Source organism: Epinephelus lanceolatus, chromosome 20 (assembly GCF_041903045.1).
Source record: "Epinephelus lanceolatus isolate andai-2023 chromosome 20, ASM4190304v1, whole genome shotgun sequence".
Taxonomy (NCBI): domain Eukaryota; kingdom Metazoa; phylum Chordata; class Actinopteri; order Perciformes; family Serranidae; genus Epinephelus; species Epinephelus lanceolatus.
Window position 1 is genome coordinate 20,474,088 of NC_135753.1, and position 19,729 is coordinate 20,493,816.

The 19,729-nt window shown below is 40.6% G+C and overlaps 2 protein-coding genes across 4 annotated transcripts in view; both read right to left on the bottom strand.

Annotated features, from left to right (window-relative positions):
- vill (villin-like) overlaps positions 1–5,902 on the bottom strand; it is a 22,446-nt gene extending 16,544 nt beyond the window's left edge. For both annotated transcript variants that reach the window (XM_033638619.2, XM_033638618.2), the window contains exons 1-2: positions 5,703–5,902; positions 3,318–3,356 (exon numbers count right to left, since the gene is read on the bottom strand). In XM_033638619.2, coding sequence (XP_033494510.1) covers positions 3,318–3,356; positions 5,703–5,747 — 84 coding nt within the window. In that variant the 5' untranslated portion in view covers positions 5,748–5,902. The remainder of the gene's footprint in view (positions 1–3,317; positions 3,357–5,702) is intronic.
- Positions 5,903–8,555: 2,653 nt separating this feature from the next.
- The window catches only part of ctdspla (CTD (carboxy-terminal domain, RNA polymerase II, polypeptide A) small phosphatase-like a), a 45,956-nt gene continuing 34,782 nt past the window's right edge, over positions 8,556–19,729 (bottom strand). For both annotated transcript variants that reach the window (XM_033638865.2, XM_033638864.2), the window contains 4 exons: positions 13,602–13,658; positions 11,358–11,450; positions 11,078–11,263; positions 8,556–9,755 (listed from right to left, as the gene is read on the bottom strand). In XM_033638865.2, the coding sequence (XP_033494756.1) occupies positions 9,630–9,755; positions 11,078–11,263; positions 11,358–11,450; positions 13,602–13,658 (462 nt within the window). In that variant the 3' untranslated portion in view covers positions 8,556–9,629. The remainder of the gene's footprint in view (positions 9,756–11,077; positions 11,264–11,357; positions 11,451–13,601; positions 13,659–19,729) is intronic.

Sequence of the window (19,729 nt, forward strand, 5' to 3'; positions counted from 1 at the left end):
GCTGTACAACACCAGGATGTTAACCACACCCTTTATTAATACAATCAAGGCTCCAGTTTTCAGGCAAGCAGATAAAAAGAGGTGACACACACAGAGTAAACAGAAAAAAGGGTTGAGATTTCAATAACATGACAGGGGTTGGGCTTAAGTTGCAAAACTTTATTTGGTGTGTGAGTCTGAGGAATGAGGGGCAAAGACTGAGTCAGACCATTTCATAATATCTTGTGTATATTACATAAAAAGCTGCACTTTTTTAATTGGCTTTAAAGTAAGATTATGTAGCCACAGTCTTGAAAGCTTTTAAAATAGACATAAATAGACATGGGTCATTGAAAGTGCTTTGCTGTGTTACACAAGGCAACAGACCACAGTGTGCCATCACTTCAGCACAGCTCAATTAACCTTTTGCTAAGTCCTGCACTCGGACGCAGACTGGCCAATCAAAACGTAGCATCAGGCTGGCCCAGACCAGGGTCCGACAACAGTTGTGCTCCATTGACTCTAATGCAATTGCTTCAGATTTCCTTCATTTTCAGGCTGGTTTTGTGGATTTGGAGCTAAATGTTGTGCCGGGGGCACGTCCTGTATTAATGATAGTCGTTACCTGGAGAGGTTGGAAAAAGATAAACGTTCCTCCCTGTTCCAAAACCAAAATCAAACCCTGAAAAGTGTAGGGTTAGCTAGCTAGCTACTGAAGATATAGCCTACTGAATGTATACACATGCTGCTTTTGCTTTTTAAGGATTATAACAGTGAAACAAAGACCGACCCTGCTGTACAGGAACCAGTGAAGGGAAGCAGGGAAACTTTGCTGATATTCAACCAGCTGTGTGTCATCACAGTGTGTTCAGATGAACGTTGTTTGAGTGGCGGCATGGGGGCGAAGCCAAACACGTTCATCTGCACACACTGCGATGACACACAGCTGGTTCAATATCAGCAAAGTTTCCCTTTATATTCATTGTCTTCTGTGGCGATCAGCAGTGATGTGGTGGTTCACTTTTACACTGTGATCTGTAGCCTATAGTTCAGCTTTAGCTTCTAACTATCTTTGTCTTTTTAACCTGTTGTTGCTGCTGAGTCAGTTTGACATCCTGGATATATTCTTCAAACACAGACTGTAGACCCCTCTGTCTGCTTCTCTCTGGAATCACTCTTTCATTTTTCCAAAAAGGGGCGGGTCTTAGAGAAAGGCTTAGCAAAGGTCAATTGAAAAGTGTCCTCAAACTTGAGTTTTACATTCCCCTTGGAAGTTTTAAAGCTTTATTATGTGATGTTTTTTGTTATGATTCTTGTAACTGTTTCTTTTGATTTATTATTGTGTAGTTGTGTTGTTTTTGTCTTGCTGATTGTGTTTGTATGGATTTTTCTTGTTTTTCAAATCTGTCTTTTAAAAGAGATCGTATCTCAATGAGACTGCCTGATCAAAAAGATTTTTTAATAGTTGTTTGGGAGCTTCTGTGAAGCCCGCTGGTTCTCATTATAAAACAGTAACAGTATTTAAATTTGAAAGGCTATGTCCCTGCTACAGTGGTTGTAGGTTCAATCCTAACTCCATCCCTTTGCTGCATGTCATTCCCTCACTCTCTCCCAAATTCATGCTAGACTTCTTTATCTAATAAAGGCAAAAATCTCAAAAATGAAATTAACTAAAAGTCATTGAATTTGATGTTTAAGAAGGTGTGGGAACCCTGCTAATAATGAATACTAAAACACAGTATATCTGTGGCCAAGTGTGCTAACACTAGCCACCTTAAGCTAATGGTCATGCTAATGAGGCTGCAGTAGCTGAACGTATGAGTGTAGCCAACTAAACTGAATCAGGGTGCATTTTGTTGCTTGTGAATTTTAATTTGTAAGATGAAGATTATGTTATTGCTTCATTCAAAAATTACATAATCTCACTTTAAAGCCACATTGAAAAATCTGCTTGAAGCTAAACAGCTACTTGCTTTGTAGGCTATACAAACATCATTGCTTTTATTGGTCTAACAAACACTTATTGGTGACATGTGTCATGCCATGTATTGTTGTAATCATCTGTTATATACTTATTAATTGTAAAGCTGAGCAAGAACAGTGTGCAGGATTTTCTGTTCAAAGACTCAGCTAACTTTGACATTTCAAATGACTGCTGGTTGTTCATGGTTCCATTCAAATGAAAAGAAGAGGACGCAAAAGGTCTGCGCATGGCTCCAAACAAATGATCCTTTTGTTATTTCAGGGCAACATTTCAATCTACAAGCGAATATAAAGTTAGCCTGAAAAGAGAACTAAACTATGCATTCAGTTTATTTCTCTTATCATTATATCTGCTGCATTGAAATGTTGCCCTGAACAGAGAAAAAGAGAATAAAACTATTTCTTTGGAGCTGAACAGTATGCAGACCTCCTTTGTGCTCACTCAGATAAATGAAATAAATATTGAAATGGTAACAATAACTTCACAGACTTGGAAAACTTTTTTTTTTTATTATTATTATGTTGAATGAACAAAGAGAGTTTTTTTTCCTGTTGCTAGAAACCATTTATCATCACATTCCCCATTCACAGTCCCAAACATCTATTGACCATTTCCTTTTGTACCTGGGCTAAAGAGATGCCACACCCATGACCACTCCACATATTAGTCTGTAACTAAAAGGTTTCTCTCTGTATGCATATGATATATAGTAAACCAAACTACTCTAAACTACTCTAAATTTACAGAGGAACTGGTTTATTTGTTATGAAATAACCACTTCTATAATTTAGTTTGTCATCTAAATCAATTTCCTGAATAAACGTTAACGAATATCTGGATGTAGAAGACTTAACCTTGATTAAATATTTTAAATAACTGACTTATTTACTGGACTAAATGGCATTGTTGTACAAAATTTTGGCTGCTGTGGCAACTCCCTGTTGTGAATGAAAAACAACCATTGCAACCTGATCCCACTGATAATACATGAAAAACAAATAATTCCTGAAAACATTAAGTGAAAGCAGTGTTGCTTCCACAACCGTGACAGGAAAGACTGGTTTATTTTCAATTAAACTGCACTGTCCATTGACTTAGCATAGACAATAAGTTTTGTTAATGCTCTACACACATGCTGTCTTCACCTCATTTTATGACATGTATGACATGATGTAGGTTAAAAACACAACATGAAGTCTGTTTTAGAGGTTTTCTTTTTCAACAAATATGATGATTAAGATGTTATTTTTTGCAAACTGCAGTGATTTAGATAAAGGAAATGGATGGACAGATGTCAAAAAAACTGACAATAATCTAATAAAACATGTCACCAAAATAAAGGTACAAATCTTACCTTGTGTTGTGTATGGTGGAGTGAAGGCCTAGCTGTCTCCTGCAAGGTGTGGAAATAGATTAGTGAAACATGCAATAAAGTATCGCTCCTTTCCCTCCCGCAAGCTGGAGTGAGTGTGGCAGAGAGGGCTGGGTGTATTTGTCTCCACTCCCAAGTTTGAACACACCTGCAATTTCCTGCCTCAATATTTGCAGTACAACAACCTTAAATACACCTCTTTTTTACATTGTTTCCTGGCCCTTCCTGAGAAAAGGTGTTTTGAAGTGGAGATTCTGGCATCTTTTAAAGGGACAGTTGAACCCAAAACTCAAACATACATATTTTTCTTCTGACCTGTAGTGCTATTTATAAGTCTAGATTGTTTTGGTGTGAGTTGCTGAGTGTTGGAGATATCAGCTGTAGAAATGTCTGCCTTCTGTCAAACAAAGTGGAACAAGATGGCACTCGGCTTGTGGTGCTCAAGGTGCCAAAAATAAATAAGTAAATGAAATAAAATAAAATTAAATAACATGAAATTAATTTTAATTAAATTAAATCAGATTAAGTAACTCAACAGTAATGTCTCTTTAAAGAAATCATGACCCAGTTACTCAAGATAATCCACAGACCTTGTTCTGAGCAGTTTCATGTAGGAACTATTTTCTTTCATCTGAACTACACCTGCCAACCGTATCACTGCACTGACATAAGTGTGCATCTGCTCATGGAAAACGCGAGATGTAAACAGTAATAGCGTCCTCCTCGGCTGAGCTGTAACATTAGCTAGCTCAGTGGTGCTCGACCAGCTAGCAGTTCAGTAGATGCACAATTCCTTCTGCGCAGTGATACTGTTGGTGGGTGTAGTTTGGTAGAGAGAAAGTAGTTCCTACATGAAACTGCCCACAACAAGGTCTGGGGATTATTGCACTACTATTGGACAATTTTCTTTCTACTGAACTACACCTGCCAACCATATCACCACGTGGAGGGAAACGTGCATCTACTGCTAGCTCATCAAGTACCGCAAAGCTAGCTAACATTACAACTCAACCATCAATATTTACATAACGTCCATGAGTAGATGCACGCTTACTTCTGCCTGGTGATATCATTGGCAGGTATCCTGAGCAGTCATGAGCATGAGCCTCTCATACATGAGTAGATGCACACTTCCCTCATCCCCCTTGGGTAAATATGATTGGCGGATGTAGTTCGGTAGAAAGAAAATAGTTCTAAACTGTTCACAACAAGGTCTGTGGATTATCTTGAATAACCGGGTGGTGATTTCTGGAAAGTGACACTTATGTTGAGTTTTCACATTTATTTTTTGGGGGCTTTGAGCACCTCTAGCCAAATGCCACCTGGCTTCATTATATTCTAGCAAAGGCAGACATCTCTACAGCCGATATCTCCAACACTTGGCAACTCACTGAGAGAGGAAAATATGTATTTTTGGTTTTAGGGTGAGCTGTCCCTTTAGGGATGAATGAAGAGAGCCAGAACTGCAAAATGCACCACAAAGTCGAGACGCTTGAGAAAACCACCTGAGCTGAGGTGGACTCAAGCCTCACTAGAGGTCCTGATTGTGCTTCAAGTAGCCAGCCGTAGTTGTGTTTATGTTCGGCTGAGCCCTCGGCAACACAGCGGGCATTACAGGGGCCACTTGACACCAATTATTCATTCCACAACTGTTACAACTAGCAGATGGGGGAATTGGACTCAAGGAGCTCGGAGTGGTATTGGAAAGGAATCAGAGGCTTTTTGTGGCAAAGTCTCTTATTCTGTGCCTACTCACACAGACACTCGAGGAGGAATGCTTGACATTATTGAAGGTTTACAGCTCTGGGCTTTGATCTCCCAACAGAGGAGGCATCGGCAGCTTGTGTTTACATTTGTTTGCTAAATGTGGAGATGTATTAACACACTGTATCCAAAGTGATTTGCACACTTTTTTTGAAGTATTAGACAAGAGGAGTCTTCGCAGAGTGTGGATGTTAATCCGTAGTCAAACACTGAATTTTATGTAAAGATACAAGAGAAATAAATTGTGGATGAGTAGCTTTTACAGTTGAGGATAACCTTGAAACCGACAGATCAAAAAATAAAGGCTCTGATATCTCTCTACCAAAAGCATCAAACCCTGCCTCAGCTGTCATTCCCAACATTTCCAAATTGTGTGAACAATCTGTAAACTTCTTCTGATGCACGTTGCAGCCAGTGCATGAATCATTGATGAGGCTCCCTGCTGATGTTTTCTGTACAGAGACACATCTATTACACTTGTCTTTGTCTTATATAGTTCACACGATCCCTGCAAGGGAATCTGAAAAAACAGATTGTTACGTAACTAACCTGGTTTTCTTGTTAACCAACAGCTTCAAGTCAACAGCCTGAAAGTTTTCTTACCTTTGACCACAGCTTTCCATTTTTAGATTCAATCCTGGACTCCATTATGAAAATATGATCATTTCAACAATGTGGTGAACTTCAGTCCCCACATATCTGAGGAACGAGTGGAAAATTAAGAGGAAAAAACAAACCCTCCACAAGAGTTCTTCAGGCTGTAACAATAGGCTCTGTAATGCCTAATCCACAGCTGCAGTTAAAGTGGCTGCTACGTAAGCGGAAGCTAAAAGTTCACATCAAGATATCACATGAAGTTTAGCACCTCTTGGTTGCACATTAACCAGTTCATATCCATAATATTAATGCACCTGCAGATCATTTAACCTTGGAGACAATGGGGCTCAAACCTTGGTCCTCTTGGGTTAAATTCATCATTAAAATGGCTTTAAATGTAATGTGTATAATAAAGCACATTATTTTTACAATGTTATTTAGCCATAATTCAGCATTTGATGAATACATTTTAGATTGCGTAAAATGTATTAATTTTCTTGAGCACTTTAAGGACTTTTTGCCGAGGTAAGCTTAAAAAATTCCTTGACAGTTAAGCAAACTCAATCTGCTGACAAAGATCATGTGATATGATCGAAAGCTCCCGGACAGCTACTAAATGGACCTCATTAGTGAATTTGCTTTGTAAATTATTGTTTCCAAAGTCAAGACTGAACTCTAAACCTCAAGATTGAGACAATTTAGTCCAAGTACACATGTACACAGGTGTTTTTGAAAACTGGCTTTTACCCTCCTGTTTTATAAAATCACTGTCCAAATGAAACAGCAAAAACATAATTTAAGTGCCGTCAAGTGCATGCCAAGCCAACAGGTAGTGTTATAACCCTAACCCTGAGAAGAAGAAGATGCTGGCCAATCAGAAGCCGTAAAAAGAGCTATTACTGGAAGGCTAACTGGTGCTGTGACCATTGATTTATAGAGAACTGGATACAGCGTTAGAGGTGGGGACACTTTCATGAAAGTTGCTCAGGGGCGGATGAAGCCAAAAAAGTTCAGCTTCTCCGGTGTAAAATTAGGGGCAGCTGTGGCTCAGCAGGCAGAGCGGGTCGTCCACCAATCACAAGATGGTGGCTCGATCCCTGGCTCCTTCAGTCTACATGTCAAAGTATCCTTGGGCAAGATACTGAACCCCAAATTGCTCCCAATGGTGGTTTCATTGGTGTTTGAGTGTGTGTGAATGGTTACTGTGTCACAGGTGGCACCATGTACGGTAGTTTTGGCTACCAGTGTGTGTATGTGTGTGTGAATGGGTGAATGTGATGTAGTGTAAAAGTGCTTTGAGTGGTCAGAAGACTAAAAAGGTGCTGTACAAGTGCAGTCCATTTAAAATTACCCAGATGTTCCACATCATTGGACTCATAGAGCAAGCTCATTGGAGACTTCGCCTGCTGAGTGGCTAACAGTTTAGCTCTTTGCTACATTTAAAGGGGATTATATGATTTTATTGTGCGACTCTTCTAGACAAATAAAATGTATTCAGACCTGTGAAAAGTGTATCCACTGATTTGCATATGTTTCTTTCACAATGTAAGTCTATGGGAAAAAGTATTTTTGGGCCCAATGGCAATATTGGCTTCAAAGTCCAGCGTACTTCCCGTTGGCTTGGCAGTGACCTCTGTAGCAAATCTTGATGCCTCTGTTCCTCAGTATAGTGTAACTGTACATTAATGTTTAAACATGCTAAAAGTCCTGTTAGCAAAGTTAGAGCCAGCACTTTTTTTGTCTGAGTTTCCATATGTCCATGTGCACGTGGACAAGGCCTTAAAGTGAGAAATAGCTGTTTAGATATTTCAATATGCAAACATTATCAAAAAATCAGCTCTTCATGTGTCACAAACATGCATTTGACTTTTTAGCCAATAGGGGGCAGCAGAAACAAGCCATGAACACAACATGTTGTTATGTTGAACTTGTTTGCGAACAGTTGCTTATTTACACATCCATCATTTATTTAACATTAGCATTCATTCAGGGTCGTGCCTCTGACCACCTGGTGAGTCCAATAATCTCTCTTTTAGCTTAGTTCCAAAGGGAAATATTTTGCTGTCTAGCTGCTAAATGCTCCATTACATTCACCAACTAGTGGCTAACTTTGTATTTTTTCTGTTTGGCGCTGAACTGGTGGCGTACAGTCACCTTATTAGAGCCTTTTCACTGGAAACTGTGAGGAGGAGGATGATTATCTGGTTTGTCACTGCGGCGTCAGCAGTGATGCAGGTGTTCCACAGGACTGTGGGTGAGGAGGGATCTGAGCCAGAAGGAAAAGCTCTCCATTTACCGGTCCGAGTTCTGACCATCACCTGTGGTCATGAGCTTTGGGAAGTGACTGAAAGAATGAGATTGCGGATACAAGCAGCCGAAATAACTTCCCTCCATGGGGCAGCTGGGCTCAGCCTGAGAGATAGGGTGAGGAGCTCAGACATCCGGAGAGAGCTCAGAGCAGAGCTGCTGCTCCTTTGGGTTAAAAGGGGCCAACTGAGGTGGTTCAGGCATTTAATCAGGATGCCCCCTGGGTGCCTCCCGTTTGAGGATTTCTGGGCGCGACCAACTGGCATGAGGCCCCGGAGTAGATCCAGAACATGCTGGAGGGATTAAATATCTCATCTGGCCTGGGAATGCCTCAGGGTCCCCCAGGAGGAGCTGGAAAATGTTGCTGAGGAGTGGGGCGTCCACAATACCTTGCTCAGCCTGCTGCCCCTGCACCATGGCCCTGGATGAATGGATGAAATGGATGGATGTGTTGTCCTTTTCACATACTGTCAACTGATTGTATGTTCATATAAAAATAATGAAATAAAGCAGCTTTATGGTGTGTTAAAGTCATTTCACCATGGTACAAACTGACAGTGTGCAAACTTGCAACTTTAATAATGTTGTACAGTACGATTTCAACAGCAGTCTTTACAATGCACCCGACCCCCTTTTCCCCAATAAATAGATTTTCATGTACTCTAAGCTAATTATTATATCTTCCTCAAAAGTTTAACATTTATTGGTGGACGGTGATGTCATCACAAAGGTTTCCTTTTTTTTCTTTTTTCAATAATAAATTGGGGTTTCAATGTCTTTAAGAATTATCAATTTACAGTCACTGTCAAGGATCAAATGACGTCATTCAGTCACAAATCACATTGAATTGTAGAAATCTTTGGTAAATTTAACAATTCAATGTTACTGAACTCAAAAGCAAAGAATCATCCAGGTCTGACAGGCTAGCTGGACACATCTTGAGGAAATGATTCTGTTCTGTGTTCTCCGATTAAACCACAATTACCAAAGACTCATTTTCGACTTCAGTTTAAGGATTTAGTAATATGCATTTGGAGACTTGAGTAAATATGCAGCATAAAAATGTGCACCCCATAACCCGACACAACAAAATCAGCACAGTAATGAAGGCACTTCATTCTGTAAGAGAAGATAAATCACAGTTGTTTGAATGAAAGGTCAGACGAGATACAACAGCCTGCATAGCACAGCTCAACACAAAAAAACAAAAAGGTCACCCGTTCTCAAAAAAAAAAAAAAAAGTTCGTTCTGTCTATTGGATTATTTTTGGTAACTAAAATATTACTTGATAGAATAGTAAAACCTCCGCTCTCTGATAGAAAAATTACTTTATGTATGTCTTGCTTAGAAACATATAGTATGTACATACAGTGATATAATCTTTTTGTCAGTAGGAGTCCTGTACAAAGAATCCAAGAACCCAGAGATGGTAAGAATCCCTACAGTTGTTGTCTCTAGATTTCATTATTGACGGAACAAATTGCCTGAAGTCCTCAGATTAGGAGCCACGCTGGGACTACCAGCGATGCTCGGAGGACGGGAGCCGGGCTGCGGGGCCGTGGCAGCGAGGTGAGGCCTCTGTGCAGCGGGGCCGAGGCAGGGAGGACCAGCTGGAGCCGCCGTTTGCTACCTGTTCCTCAGGCTCTGTAGTAGACTGTAAACGTCCTCCTCCTTACTGAGGCCCTCGAACAGAGGAATCAGGTCCAGCAGCTCCGTGTCCGTCAAGTCGTCAAACCAGGACTGCACTGGGACCTGCGGAGAGAGGAAACAGAGAGATTTTATTTATTTGAAGGGAGAAGACTGAGCTCACAGTCGATGCTAAAGTGCTGCATTATAGGTGAGGAGATGGTGCGAGTTTCGTGTGAATAATTAATGGGGGAAACGCATCAAAGGCACGAAGAGTGGCAGCAGCTCTACTGAGCAACTTCTCCACAGAGGAGAGAAATCTCATAAAGCTGGGAACACCGCCTCTGGCGCAACACTGTTTTTAAAACAACTGCGCAGATTAAAACTGACAACATCTCGCAGATATAATCATTTACCAACATCAGTAACTTTATTACAAACTTCCCTCTGTGGTACCAGTGTATTTTGACCCCAGTTTAGTCAGGATTTCGAGACACATAAAATCTCATTGTAGTTTATATTTATATATGCAGAGCTACGCTAAAAATAATCAGACATTTTCCAAGTTTAGGGGAGTTGATATTAACTCAAGTGTGACTAAACATAGTTAGATTTCTGGGTCAAACACAAAAAAAGACTCTCTTAGATACCCCTAACAAATGACATGTTTTCAGGAACCTAAACACAACATTAAAGGGGTATTTCACCACTGGAAAGATGGCCTTTTAATAAAACCATGATGTCTATGCAGTGGAAAGATGCAAATACTTAACCCTACAACGACAAGAATGCACTGCGCCGCACCAGACCAATGAACAGTCCTGCTGGTGGATGATGTAAGTGAACACATCCATTAGAAACAATGGCGGCTGGCAGGCAAGAAACTATCTCAATCTCTTACAGTTAAACAGTAAGCTGAAACATGTTTCAGAAAACATTCAAAGCTAGACATAGGCGACTCAGAAACAGTTTTTTTTGGCCTTCATTTTCACTGTGCAGGAAACAGTATGGCGCCCAATTCCTGTTCACAAACTGTCACTATTACAGCTAGACATGACACTAAATATGTTTCTAAAAACATTGTAGGCAAAAAATAGGCAAGTAGACATAATCTTGATACATATATGATCAGCACTGCCTAGTTTTACTGTTTGATTGAATCTAGTCCGAGTTTGAGAGACAGAGAGGGGCGGGTCTGTCTCTTGATCTGCTTTCATACTCTTCGTGTCTGCAGTGGCTGCATAGGTGGCGGGCAATACGAAAATGTGGAAGTACAGCCTGTAGTTGGAGCAACAGCATGAGAGCCAGAGGTGGGATATCTAGGGCACTGGTTAGATGGAGGGAATTGTACCACAGTTCAACTTACATAGACTACCCAATACTACCCACCACAGCATCTGTAGCATGAGCACAGGTCCAGGACAACGTAGGTTTTCAGTCTGACTTACTGCATTCTCAGGGTGGAAGATGTAGGAGGCAGGTGAGTTGTCTATGATGATGACTTTACTGAGCTCTCGGCCCAGCCGGCTGAGGTCTTTGACGTAGTTTCCTCTGTGGAAAACACAAGATTCCCTGAAGAGCCGGGCCCGAAACACCCCCCACTGGTCCAGCAGGTCTGCCACAGGGTCAGCGTACTGAACAGGCGGAAAAAAACAAACAAAAACATCAGGTCAATACAGTCTGCGTAAAGCTGTCACCTTGAGGGAAAACCAAAGCATGTGGACAAACCTTTGCTAAGCTTGCTGTGAAGAGGACGCATTCGAAGAGCTCCCCCATCTTCTGGAGGAACTCGTCCACATGGGGCCTCTTTAGCACGTACACCTGAAACGAAGACATAAATTTATTTAACACACCACCGACACACCTGTCGAGTACTAAGGCTGGGCATCAAATGGACGCCAGCATCTCACCCACTATTTAAATGAGTCTTGCTCATGAACTGATTGGCCTAAAGTTTTCCCAGTCAGTGGTGTAGTGGTAGTTGATGAGGCGGGTGTTCAAAAAGATAGACTGGCAGGTTACAGAAGAAGAAGTGGGTATACTATCCTATATATTCCAATGGCTTTCTGGCTGATAGGTGGGTATAATGTAAACGGCAAGAAAGAGATAGTTATACCCCGCACACCTGCATATACTCTCCACTACAACGTTGAGCCCAGTAATGGGCGAAAGAGGCTGTAAAGATTTTACTGAGTAGTTGGCTGTTAATGATTGGTTATAATACTTTTAAAAACTAATTCCACTGTATGTTTTGACCCTTGTGAAGTCAGAGAAGTTAATACAGGGTTTGACTTGATGAAAATGGGGTGGGGGAAAACTCGATACAGCACAGTATCGCGATATTTTTGTGTGCCGATAATGTATTGTCACACAGTGCCAAGTATCGATTTTTTCATGACATACATTATTAAAATTACAAATACAAATTAAACTTTAGGTAGTCTACTAGAATAATATTATCAATTGCTTTTTCAGTCCAATTGATATATTTTGCTGTGAAATAAAAGAAATGGACTGAAAACGTTATCTTATTAGCTAAAACAGAAGTTAACAAAGTTTTCTTCTGGTGACATAATTAAAAGTTGAAAAAAGGTAATAAATCACAATATATCACAATATATTTTATCGCAATAATATTGTATCGTGACTTAAGTATCGTGATAATATGAAATCATGGATCTTCAGGTGATTCCCACCCCTACGTTAGAGGGGTTTGAGGAGTTTGTTATTGCCCAATTTTACTCTTTACAGACTTGTTGTGGTGGCAATGTTGGTCATGTGACCATGGTGTAGTTTGTTTATAGCCTAACGTTAGCTTTTTACTTCTGGCGACTACATTTAAGCTTCAAAAATCATAAAAGTGGTTTTAATTTGTGAAGATTATATTGCTGAACAAATCCTTTAAGTGTTGTCTGTTTCCCACAGAGTTCATTTTCTGCAATAATCCAAAATCCAATGGAAAAATTCTGTTGACTTCCAGGGCGATGATGACTTCCTGGTTGGCCTACAATTAAATGTCATCCCTGCACCATTCTGTGGTACTTCTGATGTAGCTACTGACATCTTGTGGTGCTTACTATGCTACTACAAAATTCTGTTTAGCTGGGGTATTAACAAACGTACAGCCACAGTGACTGGAATATGACAATAATATTTTAGATGAGTGACCCAGAACAACAAAGTGTTAAAAGCAAAACGTTTAAGTGGTTAAATTTACTAAATTAAAGTAATAAAATGTATGATATTCTTAGTTAGCTTGCATGTTTTCTAACAGGCACCCAGAGTTATCCACCCTTGTTTTTTTTCCCTAAGCCTTTACATGAGAAAATACGGTACCTGACCTGGAGGACATTTTTGACAATTACCCATCTCTTCACAACAACAGACATTACTTTGTGATCATATTTCTGTTCCTCTTCATCCTCTTCTTCGGCAGGTCTCCAAAGGTTAGTTGCTGCCCCCAAGTGCAAGTAATCAAGCATAGGCCAAAACAGATACAGAAAGCCTATCCTGGATTACTTGAACCAGGTCACAGCTACAGTCTCGCTGCTCCTGCTTCAAATAGGACGCAGAAAATAAACCTTTATACAGAAGCACAACAAGTCTAGTCACGATGCAGGTGTAACCAGTGCCTTTGTTTCTTCCTGCATCACACACTTTTCTAATCAGTGAAGCATCTCTTCTGCTGCTCAGTCAACAGCACCTTCAACACGCTTTGTGACATTTGTTTACCAGGTGACAGTCACGTCATCTATCTTTACAGCGAGCAAAGACACAGAGAATGAAAACAGAATATATTCAGGGAGGAGAGTACAAGCTGTCCCACTTTTGATGTAGCTGTGAGATAATATGAGAATAATAAATACTAAAGGGAGGAGAATGGAGCCAAAGCTTTCAACGGGGATCTTATAAATTAATAGATATTATTTTATTCACCACTTTTGGAAGCCCACCATATTAGTGCTACAGTACCTGATGAACAGTCCCATCAATCTCCACTGGAACGATGAAGTCTGCATTGCTGATGGGCTGTAGGAGGACAAGAAACAGAGGAAGGATTCAAAACATATGGTGGTGTTTTGTTTTTTTTTTGCTCAAGCAGCACAATCTGACAAGGAAGCAGCAAAACCACACGCCACAGTTTTGGTTAAAGCAGGGTAAAATACTTGTATGGCGCCCGAGGCAAACTAGGAAGACTTTAAGCATACTGTGGTTCCCTCTGCTCCTGCACTCTGCGTCTCAGTGTTAAATAAAAACCAGAAGTGAGACTCCGGAGAGAAACCTGGGAGCTGAGCGAGATGACAGGCGTGAATGCGGACAGGAGTGCCGACTTGTGTCATCTTTAAAAGCAAGAAAAGGGGAGCGGAGAGGTGCAGTAGGTGGAGGAAGAGAGATGCCGGAGGGGTGTGGGTGGAAGACAAGTGGAGGGCGTAAAGATGAGGATGAAAGGATTAGGTGGGAGGCACAGCGGCGTCATTTTCGGAGAGGAAGAAAAAGAAAATAGGTGACACAGAGGCAGAGAAAAAAGAAATGTTTCTCTGAGTTTCAAGAGGCACAAAGAAAGCTTTTCCAGCTGTCACCTGTTTGGATAGTTTGTTGTAGGCGCAGAAAAGAAGAGAGGATTATTCAGAAGTATCATTTTATAAGCTGAATTGACTGTAACTCATCCACTCATGTTTGAAGAATGCGGTAAAAGTATTCACTGACTGAGTTATCATCTATTTTTAATTTACAAGTCAGCTTTACAAAGTCTGCTGTACAAGTAGTGAAAACATTTTAGCATTTTTCAACCTCATTTCACCAAAGAGATCAAACAGGTATTGTCAGAAAAAATCAAATGTGGTCTCAATGTGCTCAAGCTTAAAGTAGGACCTGTTTATATGGTGTTAAAGGGGGAAGGCTATGATATGATCCCTGATACAATTGCTGCCACACTTGGCAAAAATAATTGGATGCCAACATTACTGTGGCTGTGGTGTGCTCATTTTTTAAGCTTGCCAGGAATAGGGGCTAAATAATGCTTCGAAGTTAGGCAAAATTTTGACGAGGGAACAACTGGCAAGGGGTCCTTTGAACTCTCACCTCAAGATATCTGAACGAAAATAGGTTCTATAGGTACATATGAATCTTCCCTTAACTTGAGTGGTCTGTTCCCAGTTAATTTCTGTGTTAATTATAATTACACATTTCTATGACATATTTCTTAAATGGCAAATCATTAAAATAAATTCTTGTCTTAATGTTATGACACCACCAAATATGTAGCTTAGTTTCTGCATTCTGGCGACACTCTACTCCACCATGCATTCATGTGGTGTCGGAATAATCGGAAAAATGAGTTCCTGCCTGGGAAAATTCACATGAACACCCCCTGAAGTCAGAACAACAACTTGGAAAGTTGGCAAAAACTTGGGTACAGGAGTTACTGTTAAATATGCTTAAATATGGTGGATGAAAGTAAATGTTTGGTTGATGGTTATAAACTTTTTATGATGACATATACATTTGCTACATGGTATTAGGGTTGTAACCTTTAGTTGCCGTCTGTGTAGAGTGTCCTAGCAACCTTATTTATTAGCACAAGTCAGGTAAAGCAATATTTTTGTCAGTTTTCGGGAGTGTATTTACTGGTGCAGCAGCAAATCACTTCCCATCTTGAGAAATGGGAGCAGGAGCATGTGAATGCAGCCTGAGACCTCCCAATAAGCATTGATCAACAGCATAAAAATATTTAGATAGTTTAAAACACAGTATAATGTAGATAAAATCATAAACAAACAATGCGCTTTGCCTGTGGCTTCTTCAGGTTCGCACATCAGATGTATGTTTATGATTTTATCTACATTATAGTGTGTTATAAAGCATTTATGTTTATGATTTTATCTGAGATGTTCCTGATTCATCTGGCACCTGATCCTTGAGACAGAGGGAGTTCTGTTTACACTATAATGCAGATTTAAGTAGATATAACCCACTATTATGGGCATCCATAAGAGGAGGCTGTTGTATAAACAGATAATGAATCACAATCTAGTATAACACAGCTGCAATGTAAAATATGTCTACAATGGATAGTTAGCACTACAATATGTCCGTATGGCTGCATACAACTACGTTATTGTGTTATAAACCATGTGCATGCTGCTTATAAATGCTAACTAAGGGGTCTTAAAGTTAAGTGTAACAGGATTTTTTCAGGATGGACTTTATAATAAACTCTAAACCAGCCGCATTTGAATATAAACTTCCCTGATGGCTGTACTATATGTGTACATTCAATGCTTCAATGCTACAGTTAGCAAGTACAGTCCAATGCCACCCAGCAGAGGGGGTGTTTGTTGTAGGAATACCGAACACAGCACTCCGACCTTACTCTTGTCACCTGTTTAATCTGTCTTCTATGACCATAATGGTGGTGACAGTGGAACAATAGACCTACTGTACCAGAGATGTTTGCTTTCTCTTTGTGATGCAAGAGCGAGTCAATGCACAATCAAAGATCCCAGACAGACGACAGACAGATGTGAGCGCTTCTATGGATCAGCGCTGTAATATTCAACTCTAGTTAACGTTTACAACCGAGAATGTAAAGACTGCAGCCTCGATTGTCTAAAAACAGAACCAGTAATGAGCCAAACCAGCGACAGGCATCGGTCCAACTCTCACAAAGAGAAAAGAAGAGAGAGACACAGATGGAGGAAGAGATGCAGAGACAGACTTGGCCTCTGCCTATTGCACTTCTGCTGAATCACTCCATCATCTGAGGACTGAACACACAGCAGCTGCTCTGTAATGGGCCCCGATCGGAGACGGGCGAGAAATATGGGAAACGGAGGAGGATATATGTGTGAGAGGAACGGAGGGAGAGGGATGAAGGAAACGGGGAGAAGGAAGACTGTTTGTTTTATGGATCTCTGCTGAACTGGCGCTGACCTCGAACGATTTGACGAAGGGAACGACATCTGGGTTGTTTCAACCGATGAGCACAGTCTGGCTTTGGTCCAGTGTTTCCTTTACATATATACACATCACAACACTTAATCATGTGCTATTATTGTCAGAGCCTGTGTCGGAAAACCAAGTTACATCAGGCTCGTCCACACACAGTAGCTTATATCTGAAACCACCTGCATGAGGAGCTCAAGTTGACTAAATCATCTTCTTTAAAAATGCTTTTTTAAAACTGGAGCAAGGAGAAAACTCAGATATGTAGATTATTTTCTTGTTTGATTTTTTTCCTACTAAATGTCCGAAAATTTGCCTGATATCAGACAAAACTGAGAACAGAGCGAAGTAAAACAAACTACAGGTAACAGGTGTCAGGTGATATTGATTTAGAAACAGCCTTGATCTCGTCTATGGCGCTTGTCATTGGTGTTATTACTCCTCACTGGTTCCGGCGCACCGCTTGACAACAGCTTGACAACAGTATTAGACCTGCTCGCGGTGTTCATTGGTCGCTTCTTATTTTAACGGAGAAACTGCTGTCTCGTGTCAAAACGCCAGACGAATCAGTCAACTCAAACTCAGTGGAGTGGGCGGATTCAAAGGTCTGGATCCAAACAATAAGACAATAGCGAGAATGTTTTCATGTTTGAACGTCTACTTTTGTTTAACCATTACTAGAAAATGCAAAGACTACCAGCGTATATCACAACTCACAGGCTAGACGCTTTAAATCTTATTTCTATTAAAGAGTTTGTGATTAATTTTCTGTCTATCAACCAATCAGTTAATCTACTAATCAGCTCTAAAGTCCATGTACTTAATGTACTTTCTTTTTCATGATTTGGCCTCTTGATTTCAGTTTCTGTAAATCTTAATGCTGTTTTTTTTTCTATTTCTCTTTGGTGTGAAGGAACTTGACTGCCCTGCACAGCCTGACCTCAACCCCATCTAACACATTTCAGATGAAGTGGAACGCCGACTGTGAGCCAGACCTTATCGGCCACATCAGTGCCTGACTCACTTATGCTCTTGGAGCTGAATGGGATAAAATCTGTGCAGCCAGGTCCCAAAATCTTGAGGACAGGAAAGTGGAGGCTGTTATAGCAGCAGATTGATGCCCATTGTGTTGGACTGAGATGTTTGGTTGGAAGTTTGGGTTCCCACATACTGTATGTTTTGCCTTATTTTTAAATGTATTTCCTTTTTTTTTTTTTTTTACTGTAAAGTGCTCTGTAGAATTTGAGCACAGTTACATAAATAAGCTCAACTATTATTATCATATACAGTGTACACTGTCAGACATTTTTACGCAGCCAACACACTCTGGATCTAATCCTGGCGCAGACCCAGGAATTATCTTTTCATCCATAAGATGCAGGATAAAGCATACAGTATGTGATGTGTTATGTAACGCTCCTTTTTATAGTCTATGTCCATCTGCGCAGTCTGAGAGCTGTCCCTCGTCAGTTGTGTTCCAATTTTCTGATTCTAATGGTTTTCGAATTAAAGTGCTCAACATGTTTATCCAAAATTTCTTCACTTCTATAAAAAAAAATAATTGACAGGAAATCCTGCAGGCTTCTGAACGGAACTGAAAACGCTCTGCGTGTGTCACGTTCTGTTTCACTCTCTTCCTCTCCCAACTGATTTTCATTAAATGCATCGCCTGAATCCATTTCATACTACATACTGATCTCTGAGCTAAATGCGTTCTGACGGCCTGAGTATATGGTGTGTTCCATCAAAAGGAGAGAAAAGAGGAGTTCCTGTGTGAGTTTCTGACTTGTTTTGTCAGGGGAGGAAAATAAAACCCTCCAGACTATTAGAACAGATCCAGGGTTTCTGCGAAATTCATCCCGCAGTCATTCAAGGCAACCGTACACTGTAGTGGACACACCCTTGTGTGTGGGTGAGCATGTACGTGTGTGTGGCCCCGTACTGCTGGCTTGTGACTGTAATGGGTGGGTCCGGCACAGTGTGTGTGTGTACACTTCTCTCTCCCGTTTGACTTTCCACAGCAAACGAGGAATTAATTCCCAGTCATATGAAAATGTACTTAAAGTTGTTTTCTCTGCAGTTATTTTAATGGACAAATGGTTTCCTCTTGCAGCTGTGTAAAACCAGTGCGAAAACAAGAGATGGCTTCAGCTTCACCTTGAGCTATTTTGTTGCACGCCTCCCAGGCTTTCTCATGCTGAGGACAAAAGGCACACAGGCACAGATACAACACACACACACACACACACAGACGTAACAAGATCAGCTGGGGCCGAGGCAGAGCGGGGCTGAAGTGGGTCACTAGGTGTGCCAGGTGTGTCAGTAGAGGGAACCTTTGATGGCGAGGAGTCTATCGGCCTTTATCATAACACCAACGCTCCCAGAGTGGCTGAAAATAACTGTCAGTTCATTTAAGGTATTTAACCAACGTGATAATCACATTTTACAGTCTGATGAGGACTTATGGTGCATTATGGGAAGGCTAAAGCACACACTGTACAGTAAAATGTACAGTATGTGCCCTTCTTGAAATATCATGGGTTTGAAATAGAATCCTGACCTTCAGTTACCCTCCACGCTACATTACACTGTTAAATGAAGCAGCGCTGCCATAAAAACAAGCAGGCAAACATTACTTTGCATAGGTTTTTTTAAACTGTTATTGCTTTTACTGTTTCTGTTAGTCTTTATCAGCATGTAAAGTGCCTTTGAGTAGCTGTAAAAGTGCTACACAAATAAATAAATGTATTGTTAAACTGGCGTCAAATAGAAGTCATGTAGCCACAAATTTTAGCATGCTAGCAGCGTAGCTCTGGAGACGGCATTGTCGGTCCACATATTTGGAGAGTTGTATCAGCAACTATTGGATAAGTGGCACATGTCAGCGTGCCAACACCCTGAACTAAGATGGTTAACATGATAAAAATTGTCACTGTGTGTGTGTTAGTGTCCTGACGACTAGAAGAACTTCCAGTATGGCTGCAGACTCTAAGTCTACGTGTGTAGGAGAACTACGGTGGCTGATGTGATAATGTGAATGCCTAAATGTCTAGAACCAGTGTTTAGCTTGTCTGTCCTGGGCCTCTTTAGAAATCAACATGGACTTATTATCATTATTTAATTTTTCTTTAATTTTATTTATGTGTTTTTCTCTT